At 55.0% G+C, this 14,703-nt stretch overlaps 1 protein-coding gene across 1 annotated transcript; it reads left to right on the top strand.

The window, feature by feature from the left end:
- The first annotated feature begins 4,455 nt into the window (after window positions 1-4,455).
- Window positions 4,456-11,981, top strand: LOC115603221. Its single transcript, XM_030474962.1, has 20 exons — window positions 4,456-4,665; window positions 5,113-5,234; window positions 5,703-5,782; window positions 5,912-6,037; window positions 6,162-6,241; window positions 6,356-6,476; window positions 6,605-6,694; window positions 7,687-7,791; window positions 8,301-8,478; window positions 8,823-8,896; window positions 9,071-9,220; window positions 9,402-9,556; window positions 9,771-9,885; window positions 9,963-10,088; window positions 10,231-10,407; window positions 10,616-10,771; window positions 10,905-11,006; window positions 11,221-11,323; window positions 11,448-11,507; window positions 11,588-11,981. The coding sequence occupies exons 2-20, from the start codon at window positions 5,114-5,116 to the stop codon at window positions 11,713-11,715; spliced, it is 2,247 nt and encodes a 748-aa protein (XP_030330822.1). The 5' UTR covers window positions 4,456-4,665; window position 5,113; the 3' UTR covers window positions 11,716-11,981.
- Window positions 11,982-14,703: the final 2,722 nt, after the last annotated feature.

Below are 14,703 nucleotides of genomic sequence, written 5' to 3'. Positions count from 1 at the left end.
GCTTTGATGATGCTGGATTGGATTAGCAAATAGGTTTAGACCACTCCAGTAATGCTTTTGCTGGTCTCACGTTGTCAATTCTTGTTTGTTTTTCCTCAGCCTTGTTGCTGCTCTTGTCTGCTTGTGATCGTCCAGAGCAAGACTAGAGGAAACGCAGGCAAGGCTGCTGGAATCCCTTCCATCTTCTCCTTGCGCCCCAGAAACTTGATCATCTGACAGTAAGCAATATTGCTATGCTTTTATACACCACACATAACCTGTCAAACTGCTTTATTTCCAAGTTACCATCATGTGTTACTCAGGAGCAACTGAGACATTTTGGGTTAGCTTTGTACATACATATTGATGAGAAATCCAAAGCATGTTTTTCTGTAGAAAATACCTATGTTTATATCAGACTCAAATAGATCTGGAAAAGAGGTTGTTCCTTCTGCTCCTGCTGAAGTCTGTTTAGAAGAGATCCCAAGCAAGGATGGCTCTGTCTAAATCACAAGTGTTATTAGTTTGGGATCATTTCATTCCCTGGAAAGGCTTCTGAAGAAACATATCAGCGTATTGGGAATCCGATGGGAGACGGAAAGGGCTTTGCTAGTGTTTACTGGGACTTGAATGCTTGTGGTGGAAGGAAAACAAGAAGTAGTCGTGTAGTTGCAGGAGCTGAAGAAAGTGAGGCAGGTGCTTAGTAACTTGGAAATGACTTTGAATTCTTCAAGTTGGTTCTGAAGGAAGTTTCATTGCTCTCTTTGGTTCAAAGACAGGTTTCTGTTAGGCTGGGAAAGGCATTTCTAACTCTTGAAGGAGGTGGTAACCCCGTGATTTGAAGCATGGCACCTATCTACCTTCCCTTTCCCAGCAGTTCATCTGTTTGTTCTGGTCAAGCTTTGTCCTGGGATTTGCAAGTGATGTCCAGAAATGTCCGCTCTGCCTTGCAATGATTTCTCTCTAAGCTAGAAATGCAGAGGAGAGGCCGCTGCGGGTTGTAAGGGTTGCATTGGAAAGACACGTTTTGTCCTGGTCGGTTGGGGGCTGAGTTGGGAGGAGGCAAATGGATGGAGTGATTACTCATGAGCGAGAAAAGGGCTGATAATATCTCCTGTTCAAGATGTTGCAAAAAGCTGAGGAATGGATTTTTCTTGGCAGATCGTTGCTGTGAATGTTAGTGGAGCTGTTGCGATGCAAGCCATGTGTAGGTGATGCTCAGCAGCATAGTCCTGGGACTACGGGTTTGGGAGCAGCGGCTGGACGTTTGCATTCCGTAGCTGTGCTCTGGGACACCGAAGTGCACTGAGCAGAAGGGAAGTACACAGATGGTGTTTAAGGTGGCAGAGGAAGGGCGTATTGCCATGTTGGTGGCACCGTTGCAAAGCTCACCCTGTGTAGGTAATGCCCAGCACCAGCTTTCTGTCCTGAGGGAGAGTCAGAGCCAGCCCGAGTCCTCTCCTCGCTCTCCCAGTGCTGCACTAGTCAGTAGTTGATGCTTGAGGGGGGATTTGCTAGATGACCACCACCCTCATTCCCTGACTACCACAGAGCAGAAACGAGCTGGTGATTTAGTGTTAAGGCCAGAAATAGAGAAATCAGTCTCAGGGAATGCTAGCAGGGTCGCTTCTGTAAGCTGAGGCAGCTCACCTCAGTGAGCAGAGCTAATGGTGCCAAGATTGCCACCCTTAGGTGCTCCCACAGCCGAAGAGCCAGGACTGAAAGCTGGTGCTGGGCCTCTTCTGCGAACGATGACCTCCGTAACGGTGCCACCGGCATTGTTCTCGCTCCTCGCTTTCCCACCTAAAGGTCCAGTTGTGTGCATCCTCCACGATGCAGGCTCGAGGCTGAGCCGAGCCGGCCGCATTGAGCTTGAACGTCCGGACCCTGCTCTCACAGCCAATGAGCCAGGATAAAAAGCAGGTGCTGGGCCTCTTCTGCACTCAGTGCCCTCCGCAACGGTGCCATCGGCATTGCTCTCGCTCCTTGCTTTCCCACCTTAAAGTCCAATTGCATGGATCCCCTACGATGCAGGCTCGAGGCTGTGCCGAGCCCGTCGCTTTGAGCACGAACGTCCGGGCCCTGCTCCCACAGCCGAAGAGCCAGGACTGAAAGCTGGTGCTGGGCCTCTTCTGGACATGGTGAGCTACAAAACGGTGCTACCGACATTGATCTCGCTCCTCGCTTTCGCACCTAAAAGTCCAATTGAATGCAACATCTACGGTGCCCACTCGAGGCTGTGCCCATTTCGTCGCATTGAGCACGAACATCCGGGACCTGCTCCCACATCCGAAGAGCCAGGACTGAAAGCTGGTGCTGGGCCTCTTCTGCACATGGTGATCTATGAAACGGTGCCACTGGCATTGCTCTCGCTCCTCGCTTTCCCATCTAAAAGTCCAATTGCGTGCATCCTCTACGTTGCAGGCTCAAGGCTATGCAGAGCCTGTCTCATTCAGCACGAACGTCCGGGCCCTGCTCCCACAGCTGAAGAGCCAGGACTCAAAGCTGGTGCTGGGCCTCTTCTGCACATGGTGAGGTCCGCAACGGTGCCACCGGCATTGATCTCACTCCTCGCTTTCCCACCTAAAAGTCCAATTGAATGCAACATCTACGGTGCCCACTCGAGGCTGTGCCGAGCCTGTCGCATTGAGCACGAACGTCCGGGCCCTGCTCCCACAGCCGAAGTGCCAGTACTGAAAGCTGGTGCTGGGCCTCTTCTGCACATGGTGAGCTCCGGAACGGTGCCACCGGCATTGCTCTCACTCCTCGCTTTCCCATCACAGAGTCCCATTGCGTGCATCATCTACGGTGATCCTATGATTCCATGATTGTTCTGTAGTTATTACGCTGTTCTTTTCTCTAACCTGTGGGTATTACACTTCTGTGATTTTCCTCCCCGTTCCCTTGGCGTAGTTTCAGTGATTGAAGGAGGACGCTGGTTGAGAGCCAAGTGGTCAAGGGCCTTGTGTGGAGGAGGGGTGGGTTCAACACATGTTGCTGGGTCTAAGTGGGTTGTTTCGCTCAGAGACAATGGCGTTGGCTGGTAGGGTTGATTTGAGCAGGGTATGTTGTGCGGGGAGATTGATTAGGGAATGGGGAGCGTGTCAGGGCTTGTCTTGGTGGGATGTGGGGAGTCTGGAGGGGGAATGTGTGGGACATGGCTGGTGGGAAGAGCAGGGGGCACAGCATGTTGCACTCGAAGCATCATCATGTGTTTTTGAACCCTGCAGGTTAGCCAATGGGCTGGAAGGTGTGCGGATCGAGAGCGAGGGCAGCCTGTCCACGCTGCCCTTCTTCAACCTCTCAGAGGAGGACTGTGGCAACTACATGTGTGTTGCCACGAACAAGCTGGGCAACAGCAATGCCAGTACCATCCTGTATGGTAGGTGCCCTGTTTTTCTGCAGCAAGGTATAGTGAGGAGGAAGAAGAAGAAGAGGAGGAGGAGGAGGATGAAGAGGAGGAAGGTGAGTGGCCAGCGATGGAAGCAAGTGGGGTTTTTTTAGCAATGCCAGCCCATGGAGATGCTGAATGGCACGAGCCCTGAGCGGCAAGAATTCACCAGAGGATGCTGAGGAGATCTGCATTGGCCCATGCAGGAGGGCACTGCTTGGTGGTGGTCAGTGGCGGTCACGGTGGGTGTTTAGGGGTGAGCAGTAGACGGTGAAGAGACAGGACATCATTGAAACGCAGGCGCGAGGAGAGGGCCCCAGCAGGTAAGGGCACACTTTGGGGACACACTGTAGGCTATTTGCAGATTATCCTCTCAGCAGGGATACGGGCAGTTGTTAAGGGGTGCAGGCAGTGTGAGGTTGGGACGTGTAGATGTCAGGTGGTGTGGGTGTCACGTTGGGTATCGTAGGTGTCAGGCTGGGTAGTGTAGGTGGCACTTGAGGCAGCAGAGGTGTTGGGTTAGGTAGCATAGGTGGCACTGTGGGTGAGCTCCTGCGGCTGACTCAGGGTTAGCACAGCTTTATTAGACCGGTTCCATCAGAGGTGCTTGGAAGTGGGACAACTCGTGCTCAGCACTGAAGGCGTGCTGACATGGGACATGGCATCACCCAGACATGTGGCCTGTCAGGTGCATGGCGATGTTATATGTGCCCGGTGTCCACCCCGAATGTTGTGTCCCTTCTGGAATCGCAGCTCTTGTCACCAAACATCCCGGGGTGCCCGACCTGTCACCTGCAGTTTTTCTTCACCCAAGGAAGTTGTGAATGCTCCATCCGTGGCAGTGTTTAAGGCCGGGTTGGACGGAGCAGAGTGAATGCAGGAAGGTCCTCAAGCTCTCCTGCTCACATTCCTCCCTCAGGGCATCTGAGCTCCCAAAGCTGTCGCTCTTGAGTGGGAATGCAAAGAGCTGCCCCCTCCGATGGGAGGAGATGCTCTGGAGGTGGAGGGTGTCTTCCCTGGTGCAGAGGAGCCAAACCTGCTCCCACTCAGGGTGGACATTGCCTCGAAACCCGGCGCTGCCTTGGCTCTTGTGACATCACCCACCACCTATGATGCCACAAAGCACCGGCGCTGAGGTAGGCACAGCCAGGTATAAAGCCAGGGCTGTCCCTGTGTGTGGCACTTGACAGAAGAGCTCACGGAGTGGTTGAGTCTCTCGTGAGCAAGCTGCATTGCTGGTACCGCACCTCAGTGGATTGCGGACAGAAAGCTACGGAAAGACAACTTCTGACCAAGTACGTGTGAAAAATCCTCCTCTCCCCTCCCCAAGTGCATTTTCCTCCTCCTCAGCTGGGGTGTGATGGAGGTGATCCCATCTGGTCTCATCTCATCGCATGTCATCACCTCAGCTCAGCTCATCTTCATCCCATTTCATCTTCATCTCATTTCATCGCACTGCATCGCATCATCTTCCTCACACCACATCATCACACCACATCACGACACCACATCTTCACCTCATCTCATCCATCTCATCTCATCTCACCCATCGCATCTCATCATCTTCCTCATTTCATAGAACATATCACCACACCCCATCATAATCCTTATATCAAGTCACGGCTCATGGCGATGGGACAGGGCAGGAGCAAGGAGCCGGTGGGTTGCTCCTGAGCTCAGCCCTGATGCGTTTGGTCCAAGCTTCCCCCTCCACCACCTCAATCTTTTTCCTTCATCCACAGGATGGCGAAGAAACCCCCCAGAACCCCAAGGAGGGCCTGGGAGGAGGAGAACAGGGCTCCCCAGAAGAGCAGATCTTCACCGGAGTCCAATGAGGAACCCCCGGTCCTGCCATTGAGGACTGGTGAGTGAGAGGCCCTGTTGGTCTGGGACCAGGACAAGGGGTGATGGGTTTAAACTGAAACAGGGGAAGCTCAGGTTGCACATAAGGAAGAAGTTCTTGCCTGTGAGAGTGGAGAAGCGCTGGCACAGCTTATCCAAAGAGGTGGTGAATGCTCCATCCCTGGCAGCGTTCAAGGCCAGGTTGGACAGAGCCTTGGGTGATATAGAATCATAGAATGGTTTGGGATGGAAAGGACCTTAAGCTCATCCAGTTCCACTGATGTCCTCCACAGGCAGGGACACCACACACTAAATCGTGTCATGGTTCCATGTCATGGAACTAGATGATCTTCAGGTCCTTTCCAACCCAACCCGTTCTAGGGTTCTCTGACTCTATGGTGCTCGACACCAGCACCACATTTCCCTGGCATGCTGGCGGAGGGCAGAGCTCCTTCCTCTGCTCTCCAAAGCTCTTCTCCTCCTCTATTAGATGCCACCTGGTTACCCGTTTACAGACTGGAGCAGGACAACGTGGAGCGCATCAAGGCATTTGTCAAAAGCCCAACAATGGTAGGCATGGCCATTGTGAACAGGGGCTCTGCTGGTGGGTGCTGGCTTCAACCAGGGCCCCCCTAGAGTCCAGTCCCGCTGTCCCCTCTCATACTGCCTGTTTGTGTCTCTGTCCCCCCTGGTTTCCAGGATGAGCACCAGAAGATTGGCTTTCTAGAGAGCATCTGCTGCCTGTTGTGCACCGCCAGGTACTGCGGCTTGCACCAGGGGCTGGATGTCTTCTGCCACAAATACCATCTGGCAGAGATGATCAAGGTGAGGAGAGCACCCTGGGGATGCTATGGGCAGGGGGCAAGGCCTCCAGCACTCAGTGAGGGCAGCATTGGTGGCACTGGGTGCTGGCATCTACCACGTCCCTTATCGCCATTGTGCTCTGCAGATGCTGCTCCAACAGGAGCCCATGGACCAACTGTTCACCAAGGTGCGGCATCTCGCCATGGATGCCATAGCAGAATTGAGGTACCACAACTGCCCATCCCTCCTGGGGACCCCAGAGCTCTGTGTCCCCCTGCCCAAGGCCTCGAGGCACTGCTCCCAGCAGCAGTGTCCAACTGGAGCCCTCTCTCTTTGCAGCTCAGTGGAGACAGGGCTGGCAGGCCAGGAGGAAAGCCTCCTGGAAATCTGCTGCAGAAGTGTCTTCTTCCTTCCTCCAAAGGAGGAGTTTTCGGGCCTGGACACATACTACTTTATCTTCGTAAGTGCTGGAGGAGCTACAGGAGCCCACAGCTCCCTGCGGCTGCTCCCTGGTCACGCAGTGCTGCGGGATGAGCATGGTTTAAGCCCAGCTGGCACCTTAAGTGCTACGCTCTGTCCTCCTTGCAGATGCTGGAATCCACGGACAACATGCTCTGGAGGCTGGTGCTCAACTCTCCTGCCCCCAGGGCCAGCGAGAAGCTGCGGAACATCCTGCAGGTCTGGCATGTGCTGAATGGGGTTCACAGGGGCTGTTGCTCACCCTGGGAACAGCGCTCTTGCTTGAGTGGATGGTCCCCACACCAGTGCCATGCACAGAGAGCGCCCTGCAGGGGTGGTGCCCACCTCCCTTGGGTAACCAAGGCCCTTCTGGAGCACAGTGGCTGCAGAGGGTGGCATCTATCTACGTGCCCAGGCGCAAGGGGCAGTTATACGAAGCCAAAGGGGCAGGAACCCCACTAGAGGCTTTGCTGCCCACTCTCAGGAGACTGATCCCCCCTGGGCTGGCATCTTTGCTGCCTCTCATCAGCCTGGTTTGGGACCAGCTTGGTGGGACCCACGGGACTTGTTAGGAAAATTCCCTTCCCCTTAACTATTAGATAAGCCACTCTTTAAAGTATTAACATGTCTTTTATATATATCTGCATATATATATATGTATATATATTTATATGTACACTGTAAGCATAGAATCATAGAATGGGTTGGGTTGGAAAGGACCTGAAGATCATCTAGTTCCAGTCCCCTGCCATGGGCAGGGACAGTGATGAGGTAGTGGATTTTTGCTGCTAGTTTCAGCCCAGCCCTGGAAATGAGGATGTGTCTTCTCTTAGGCCTTTGTGGCACAGACATCAGCCACAGCCAAGGGGACAAAGACCTTGGTTCTGTCTTATTCAGCCTTGGCCATTGCACCGCAGCCCATCCTGCACTGTGCCTGGGCCTGTTTCCCTGCAGGCTGCAGGCACCCAATGTACTTCCCCAGCTTCTTCTCACCCCAGAATGTCCCTTCCTGTACTGGTGCCCCTCCATCCTCCCCTTGACACACAAAGCCACGGGCTGATCCTGACTCCCTCGGGGTGATGTTCAGCATCAGGAACCCCAGTAGAGGCTCAGAGGAAGCCTTGATGGAAGGAGTGCGGGTCCAGCCCATGCTGCTCCTGCTGCAGCACGTGTCTGCTCCCAGGGCACACCAGCAGCTTCTCTCTGCACAGGTCCTGCTGAGCTTCACCAGCTCTGAGAGCGCCGTGGTGCGGGAGAGGGCCCTGGGGAGGATCAGGACCCTGAGCCAGTTGCTGCTTCACCATCACACACTGAGGGTAAGGACCAGGCAGGCTCCAGCCAGAGCATCTCCCCCTCCCTGCACACCAGAGCAGGCGGCAGCTCTCCCCACATGGGGCTGCTTGGGGAGACGGGGCCCTGCAAAGCCTGCCTGCCCTCTGCCTTCTCCTCCTCCTCCTTTCTCCTTCTCCTCCTTCTTCTTTATCCTTCTCCTTTCTTCTTCTTCTTCTTCTTCTTCTTTCTTCTTTCTTTTTTCATTCTCCTTCAGATTCTTCTTCTGGTCTTTCTCCTTCTCCTCCTTCCTTCTCCTCCTTCCTTCTCCTCCTTCCTTCTCCTCCTTCCTTCTCCTCCTTCCTTCTCCTCCTTCCTTCTCCTCCTTCCTTCTCCTCCTTCCTTCTCCTCCTTCCTTCTCCTCCTTCCTTCTCCTCCTTCCTTCCCCTCCTTCCTTCCCCTCCTTCCTTCTCCTCCTTCCTTTCTTCTTCTACATTCTTTTTTGGGTTCTTCAGGTTCTTCACCTTGTTCTTGTTCTTCCACCTTCCTCCCGCAGGGCTTGCACCCGACTGAAACAGACCTATGCAGCCCTGTCTCCCAAGAAGAACTCTCAGTCCCGCTCCTGGGACAGCTTCTGGGTCGTCTCATCCTTTTCCGATTTGCCAAGGATGAGACAAGCTCTCCAGCTTGGAGTGCTCTTTGGTGCCTCTATAATTACCTCCAGCATCAAGAAAGTAAGAGAAGTTGTGGTGGGCTTCATCCCTCTGCACACACACGTCTCCTGGTGGGGCTGCTTCTCGCCTTCCTCCCTCCTTTCAGCATCTTGAGCCCTGCTCTTCTGTGGTCCCCACAGCCAAAGCTACCACTGACTCCCATGTCCCAAAGGCAGGTTTTCCCTGTTTGTGAAGAGCAGCTCCATGCCTGCAGCACTCCAGTGCCTGCAGCAAGAAGCTCTTCCTGATGCCCTCCAGTAACCTCCTTGAGCGCTTGTGTCCTGCAGATCTCGGGGTGGTTTGGGAAGCTTGATGGCAAAGCTGCTGTGTCCTCCTGACTCTTCTGTGTCTCCCTTGTTGTTCAGGCAGGCCAAAGCCAAAGGGGGAAGGAGAAGAGCTCAAATGGGAAGAAGAAAACAGTGCCCAAGACCTTACCATGGTAATGAGCTCCCCCCATTGCTGGGACTCTGTGGCAAGAGCAGGGCACGTGTGTGAGCAAAGGCATCCAGAAGCAGCAGGGGCTGGTGTGGCCTCACTGTCCCTGGTGGGACGGTCCCTGCTGTCCTCAAGCAGGGACAGTGCGGTGCCCATGAGCCCAACCTTCCTCCCCTAGGCGTTTGCAAATTCCCTTTATCCACGGGAGAGGACAGACTTTGTCTGCGTGGCCGTCGAGGCGATGAGAGACTCCAGCATCTTTGAGAAGTGGGTAGCAGAAGACATTCTGGATCTGGTCATGAGAGACCTTGACTTCTGGCTGGCAGATGTGAGTGGCCTGTGGCTGGGTTGCCATGCCCTTCAGTCCTGTCAGGCCTTCTTCCTCCCTCCCTCCCTCCTTCCCAAACCTAGGAGGTGACTCGAAGCCACTTTCATGCAGCAGAGAAGGATGGGAAATGGCTGCACTCCAGTGGCAGCAGCACCATCCTCCCCTGTGTTCCCCCCTCCAGGTGCCAAGCATCGTAAGGAGCATCCATGAAAGCCTGCAGCAGAGCAGCAGAGATTCAGCGTGGTGCAAGCTGGGCGCCCTCCTTATCCTGCTGGTCCTGAAGCACCCGAGGGCATTGACCATCAGCATGGTGCTGAACATTCCCTCAAGTGACAGGTATCAGCCTTGAGGGCTTGTTCCCTGTGGGCAGAGGGGCCTGAAGACTCTCTGGCTTCCAGACCCAAGAACCCATGGCAGGGGAGTTGGAACTAGATGATCTTCAGGTCCTTTCCACCCCTCCCATGGGGAGCACCACCTTTGCCCTCTGCTGCCTGCCCACGGCATCCCATGGGATGCATGGACCATGCTGACACAGCTCTCTGGCTTGCAGCGCTGGCATGGACATGTGGGAGCTGATCCTCACCATGCCCAAGACTTTGGAGGTCTTACGGGAGCTGCTCGGGATACTGCAGGACACAGGAGACACCTCCATCCCTGCCTTGGTTGTGAGTTAGAAAGGGCCTTGATGGCCTCCAGCGAGCCCCGCAGGCTCTGTAGTGGCTCACTGCTGTGTTTCCTTCAGGCCATGGCCTCCAATGAGGATGCTGGTGAGGAGTCCCATGTCGAGAGCTCTCAGGACCACCCAAGCCTGCGGACAGTGTCCCTGTTGCTTGAGAACCTCATTGTGCTGTCGGAGAGACCTGACTTGGTGAGCAGGGCATGGTCATGGGGAGCCCTCTTGGGGTGGGTCAGGGCATGGTCATGGGGAACCCTCTTGGCAATGGTGCACCTTGGTGAGTGCAGTGTTGTGTCAGGGTTTCACAACAAGGAACCTCCATCTCTTCCTACAGGCAAGGAAACTGCAGATCCTCCTGCCACACATGATGGGCAGGCTCTGGAACGCCAAGGAAGAGGTCAAGATAAAGGCCCTGGTGATCATAAGGAACGCGATGGGCCACCTACTGAAGAAGGAAGCCAGCCCCATTGCTGTGCAGCTGGTTGGGGACCTCCTGCCCCTCTTTGATGGAGTAAGGCTGCTGGGCCCTGCAGATGGGGCACCCTGCAATGACTCGGAGCAGGGGCTGCTCCCTGGGCTCTCATGGGATGGTTTCTGGGCTTTGCATCCCAGCACAGCTTCCCCCTGCTGCAGGATCTGCCCCCACAGCTTCCCCCCTCACATCAGCATGGGCAGGGAGCTGCTCTTGCTCAAAGTCCCCCTTTCCTCCTTGCCACCAGGAGTCCAGCCAGCTGCGAGAGCTCTCCATCCGCCTCTTCAGAGTCCTGCTGGACTCGGTGGTGAGGAGCGACAAGAGGAGGATGAGGAGCAGCACACGGGGCTTTCTGGTCCCGCTCTTCCTCCGCATGAGCGACCAGAGTGACAGAGTGGCCGAGGTACAGATCTCAGAGCCCCCCATCTTTGGGCCAGGGCATGTCCCACCTTCCAAAGGGTGGGATCACCCCAGGATCACCCAGGCTCTCCTTGCCCAGGCCATGGTGCCATCTCCTACGTCCCGTTCTTGTGCAGGCCTCCAGGGAAGCGCTCCTTTCTGCAGCAACGCTCCTCGGATGGCGAGAGATCCAACACCTCCTGAAGACAAGGCAGACATGGAGGATTGCAGAGTGCTTGGTGAGGGGCTCTGCGCTCTGCAGCCATGTCTCTTCTCCACGTCCCTCTCCCATCTCTGTGCCCATTGGCATCCCTTGGACCACCCTGCCCATCCCACAGGGCTCCTGGCTGGGAGATGGGAACGGGCAAGGGGAAAGGGAGGCGCTGGGAGAAGGGACTGCTGCAGCCAAGCGGGGAGGCTCTGTGGCATCCCATCCCCTTGTGCTCTCTGCAGCTGGAGCGGAGCAGGAAAAGGGCTGAGGAATACCTGGACCAGAGCGTGCCGTACCTGGAGGATGCTCAGGCCCCCTTGCGAGAGGCAGCCATCAGGTTCATCGGTGAGCCACAGCCCCTGGGGTCCCTCTTTAGGCCGCCAGGCCCCAATCCCTACCGCTGCCCCCCCGGGGATCCCTGGGCTCAGCACCGATGGGGAGCAGGGGGCTGATGGATCTCTGTGCCCAGGACTGGCCGCGCGGCCCCTAAGGGGCAGGAACGAGCTGAAGCTGGAGCAGATCTGCCGAGGTGAGGAGGGAGCAGGCTCTGGGGAGGATGCCTGGGGGTCTATGGGAGGCTCATCTCAGCTCTGTCCCTTTGGCTCACAGCCCTTGAGACGCTGCCGGAGGAAAGCGATCCCGTCATCTGTTCCCTGGCAATTCAGACCGTGCTCATCCTGAGAAGGCCACCGGTGCGGCGCACGTTGGGATGGCGCCTGCGAGCGCTCTGCTGCTGATGCTGGACAGCTGGGAGCGGCAGACCTTTCCTTAGGGAAAGGGGTGTCATCCTTAAACCTGGACTAAAGAGCTTCAGAAACAAAAGAGCTAAAAGAGCGGCTCCTGAGCTGCCGCGTTCCCAGCGCTCCATCTTCTGGAGACAGCAGGGGCAGAGGGACCCTTGCTCTGAATAGCACCAGGCAGCAGAGAGGCATCCAGCCAGCACAGACTCCAAACCTGACACCATGTCATCCAGCAATAAAGAAGTGGAGGTTTTGTAAAGGGCTCTGTGTGTGAAAGCTTGAAAATGGGCAGTTTAGAAGTGCAGGTAACAAGGAGAAGCAGCGGTTCCTTATGAGCCCCTAGAGCTTGAGGAGAGGTAGAAGACTGGTACCACGTGGATCAGGAGAGTAACGGCCAACCTCAGACAGCTTAGGAAAGGGGGTGCCAATGGGAAATGAAACGGTGTTCCTAAAGCAACTTGCTCCATTCTAATCCTAAAAGTCACACTCCCTGAGCTAAGAGACCCTTGCCCACAGAGACCCTTACTCGCGGGACGTGTAGTCAAATAGAAGGCTAGAAGAGTTAGGGTTGGAAAGGACCTTAAGATCATCTAGTTCCAACCCCCTGCCTTGGGCAGGGACACCTCACACTAGAGCAGGTTGCTCCAAGCCCCTGTGTCCAACCTGGCCTTGAACACTGCCAGGGATGGGGCAGCCACAGCTTCTCTGGGCACCCTGTGCCAGCGTCTCAGCACCCTCCCAGGGAAGAACTTCTTCCCTATGTCTGACTGAAATCTGCCCTGTTTAAGCTTGAATCCGCTGCCCCTTGTGCTATCACTACAGTCCCTGATGAAGAGCCCCTACATAAATATATCTGGTGCTCTTAAACAGAGATGAGAGAATGTAAGAGCCAATATTGCACATAGAGACTGCTGCGCCTATGGCCAACAGGGATCTTCCCTGTTTGCCATGTGTCCAAGCGGGGAGCTGGCAGGCGGAGGGTGCGCTGCAGCAGTTCTCCAGCCCCAGGCACCTTCATCCCTTCCAATCCCCATGGTACCCCTAAAACACCCCAAAATCCACCTTGTATGCCAAACCCACCCAGCCTCAGGCATCTCCGTCCCTCCCAACACTGCTGGTAGCCCTAAATGTTCCCAAACCCCACCTTTCTTAGGCCCCAGAAGGAAGGATCCCCACACACAGCATGTTGGGGTGCAGGGATGCTGCTTTGGGTGACAGCCCCAGCTCATGGCCCTGCAGCAGGTTCTCCCACTGCCGCCGCTCAGTCTAGACCTGGGAGGAGATGCAGCGGTGGGATACAGGCACTTGCAGTCCCCTCCGTTCATGCAGCGAGGACAGGGCACAGCAACGCTTGTATTAGCACCAGTGTGGCCAGCCGGAGCAGAGCAGTGACTGTCCCCTTCTACTGGGCACTTGGTGAGGCTGCACCTTGAATCCTGTGTCCAGTTCTGGGCCCCTCACGACAAGAGGTGCTGAGCGGGGCCACAGAAGGGCAATGAAGCTGGTGAAGGGCCTGGAGCACAAGTGTGATGAGGAATGGCTGTGGAACCTGGGGGGTTTAGTGTGGAGAAGACATGGGGGACCTTATCGCTCTCTACAACTCCCTGAAAGGAGGTTGTAGTGAGGGGGGGGCGGTCTCTTCCTGTCCTATCACTTTTTCCTTGGGAGAAGAGCCTGCCCCCCCTCACTACAACCTCCTTTCAGGGAGTTGCAGAGAGCGAGAAGGTCCCCCCGAGCCTTCTCTTCTCCACACTGGACGTTTGCACTTTGGGAGCTGCTGTCTCGGTCACTGGAGACTGGTGTCCAGTGGGGCTTTATGCAGATGGAGTTTTAGATGGGTACGTAAGGGAGGACATCCATGTTGGTGGCACCGTTCCGGAGGTCTCCATGTGTGGGAATTAAGTGGATGTTTCCGTAAGTGCTCCTAAGCCTCCCTGGATTCCTGTTGGTGGGTTTCAGCTCCAGAATGAGCAGTGAGATGAGTGGGAGCAATGTGCTCTCAGGTGGGCTTGGTTCCCCTTAGCAGGCACCAGAAGGTTCTCTGAAGCTGTTGATTGTTCTGGGAGGGTTGGGCTTGCAGAGGAAGGTGTGCAGGGAGTTGGGTTCCTTTTCTTGTGGTTTTCTGAGGTGGAAAGTATGAGCTGAACTTGGCTTTGCTGTGGGAAGAAAGTAGTTCTGGTTTGGTTGGAGGGCTGGGCTCTGCTGATGTACATGGGCTTCTCCACTCGCTGCCTTGAGCCTTCTGTGTGCTTCTGAGGGAGAGCTTAGTGCTGCCTTCTTCCTTGAGGACTGACAACAGGAGCATGGCAGAGAAAGGAGGTAAGGAGAGCTGGAAGGGATTTGCATGCTGCCCTGAGAGTGGGATGCAGAATGAAAGTTGGCTCTTTTCTGAAGGTCTTAAACCTCTGAATGATGAGTTTGGCCTGAGGGTAGCCAGTGATGGTGCCCTTCTTGGAGCAGGATTCCTCTGTGCCCTGTGCTGTGGGGTGGGTAGGCAGTAGGTTATGTGCTTTAGAGAAGTTGCTTGCTGTGCTTTAGAGCCTGGTTGTGCTCCCTATTGTTGGTGTGAATGCTGCTTGCCTTAGCACCAGGCAATGCCCAAATGCATGTTGTGTCTTTGTTAAGAGGTACTTTTTGCTTTGCTGAGTGCTCCCTGTTCCTTGCACTGAAACATGGAGGGGTCTAAACCAATGCCATTGGGCTCTGTGCCTGTGGTTGTTGCAAACAGTACTGACTTGCTGTGCTGGCCGCCAAACCCCTACCTCTCTTTAAATAATCTATATATTCTTTGGACTAGGCCTTGCTTACAGCATGCAGCAATAACATGAGCTGTATCTAATCGTGATTTTGTGTTTGAAAGCATTTCATGCGAGTGGCTGGTGTCAGTGTCACCATGTAGAAGGAGGGAGAAATAAGCACAGAGCAGCCAGATAACACGATGAAAGTGTCCAAACAATTCTGTAGGGGAGCTCAGTGTGAGACCTT

Source organism: Strigops habroptila, unplaced genomic scaffold (genome assembly GCF_004027225.2).
Source record: "Strigops habroptila isolate Jane unplaced genomic scaffold, bStrHab1.2.pri NW_022045628.1_ctg1, whole genome shotgun sequence".
NCBI classification, from domain to species: domain Eukaryota; kingdom Metazoa; phylum Chordata; class Aves; order Psittaciformes; family Psittacidae; genus Strigops; species Strigops habroptila.
Note: the sequence above shows the minus strand (reverse complement) of the source record. Positions and strands in the feature narration are given on the sequence as shown.

What these genes read in the sequence shown, in the direction of transcription:
- LOC115603221 (XM_030474962.1), top strand. Translation starts at nt 5,114, where the DNA reads ATGGCGAAGAAACCCCCCAGAACCCCAAGGAGGGCCTGGGAGGAGGAG. An exon ending in GATGCCATAGCAGAATTGAG is followed by an intron (nt 6,242 to 6,355) that starts GTACCACAACTG and finishes CTCTCTTTGCAG; the next exon opens with CTCAGTGGAGACAGGGCTGG. An exon ending in TGTCGGAGAGACCTGACTTG is followed by an intron (nt 10,089 to 10,230) that starts GTGAGCAGGGCA and finishes CTCTTCCTACAG; the next exon opens with GCAAGGAAACTGCAGATCCT.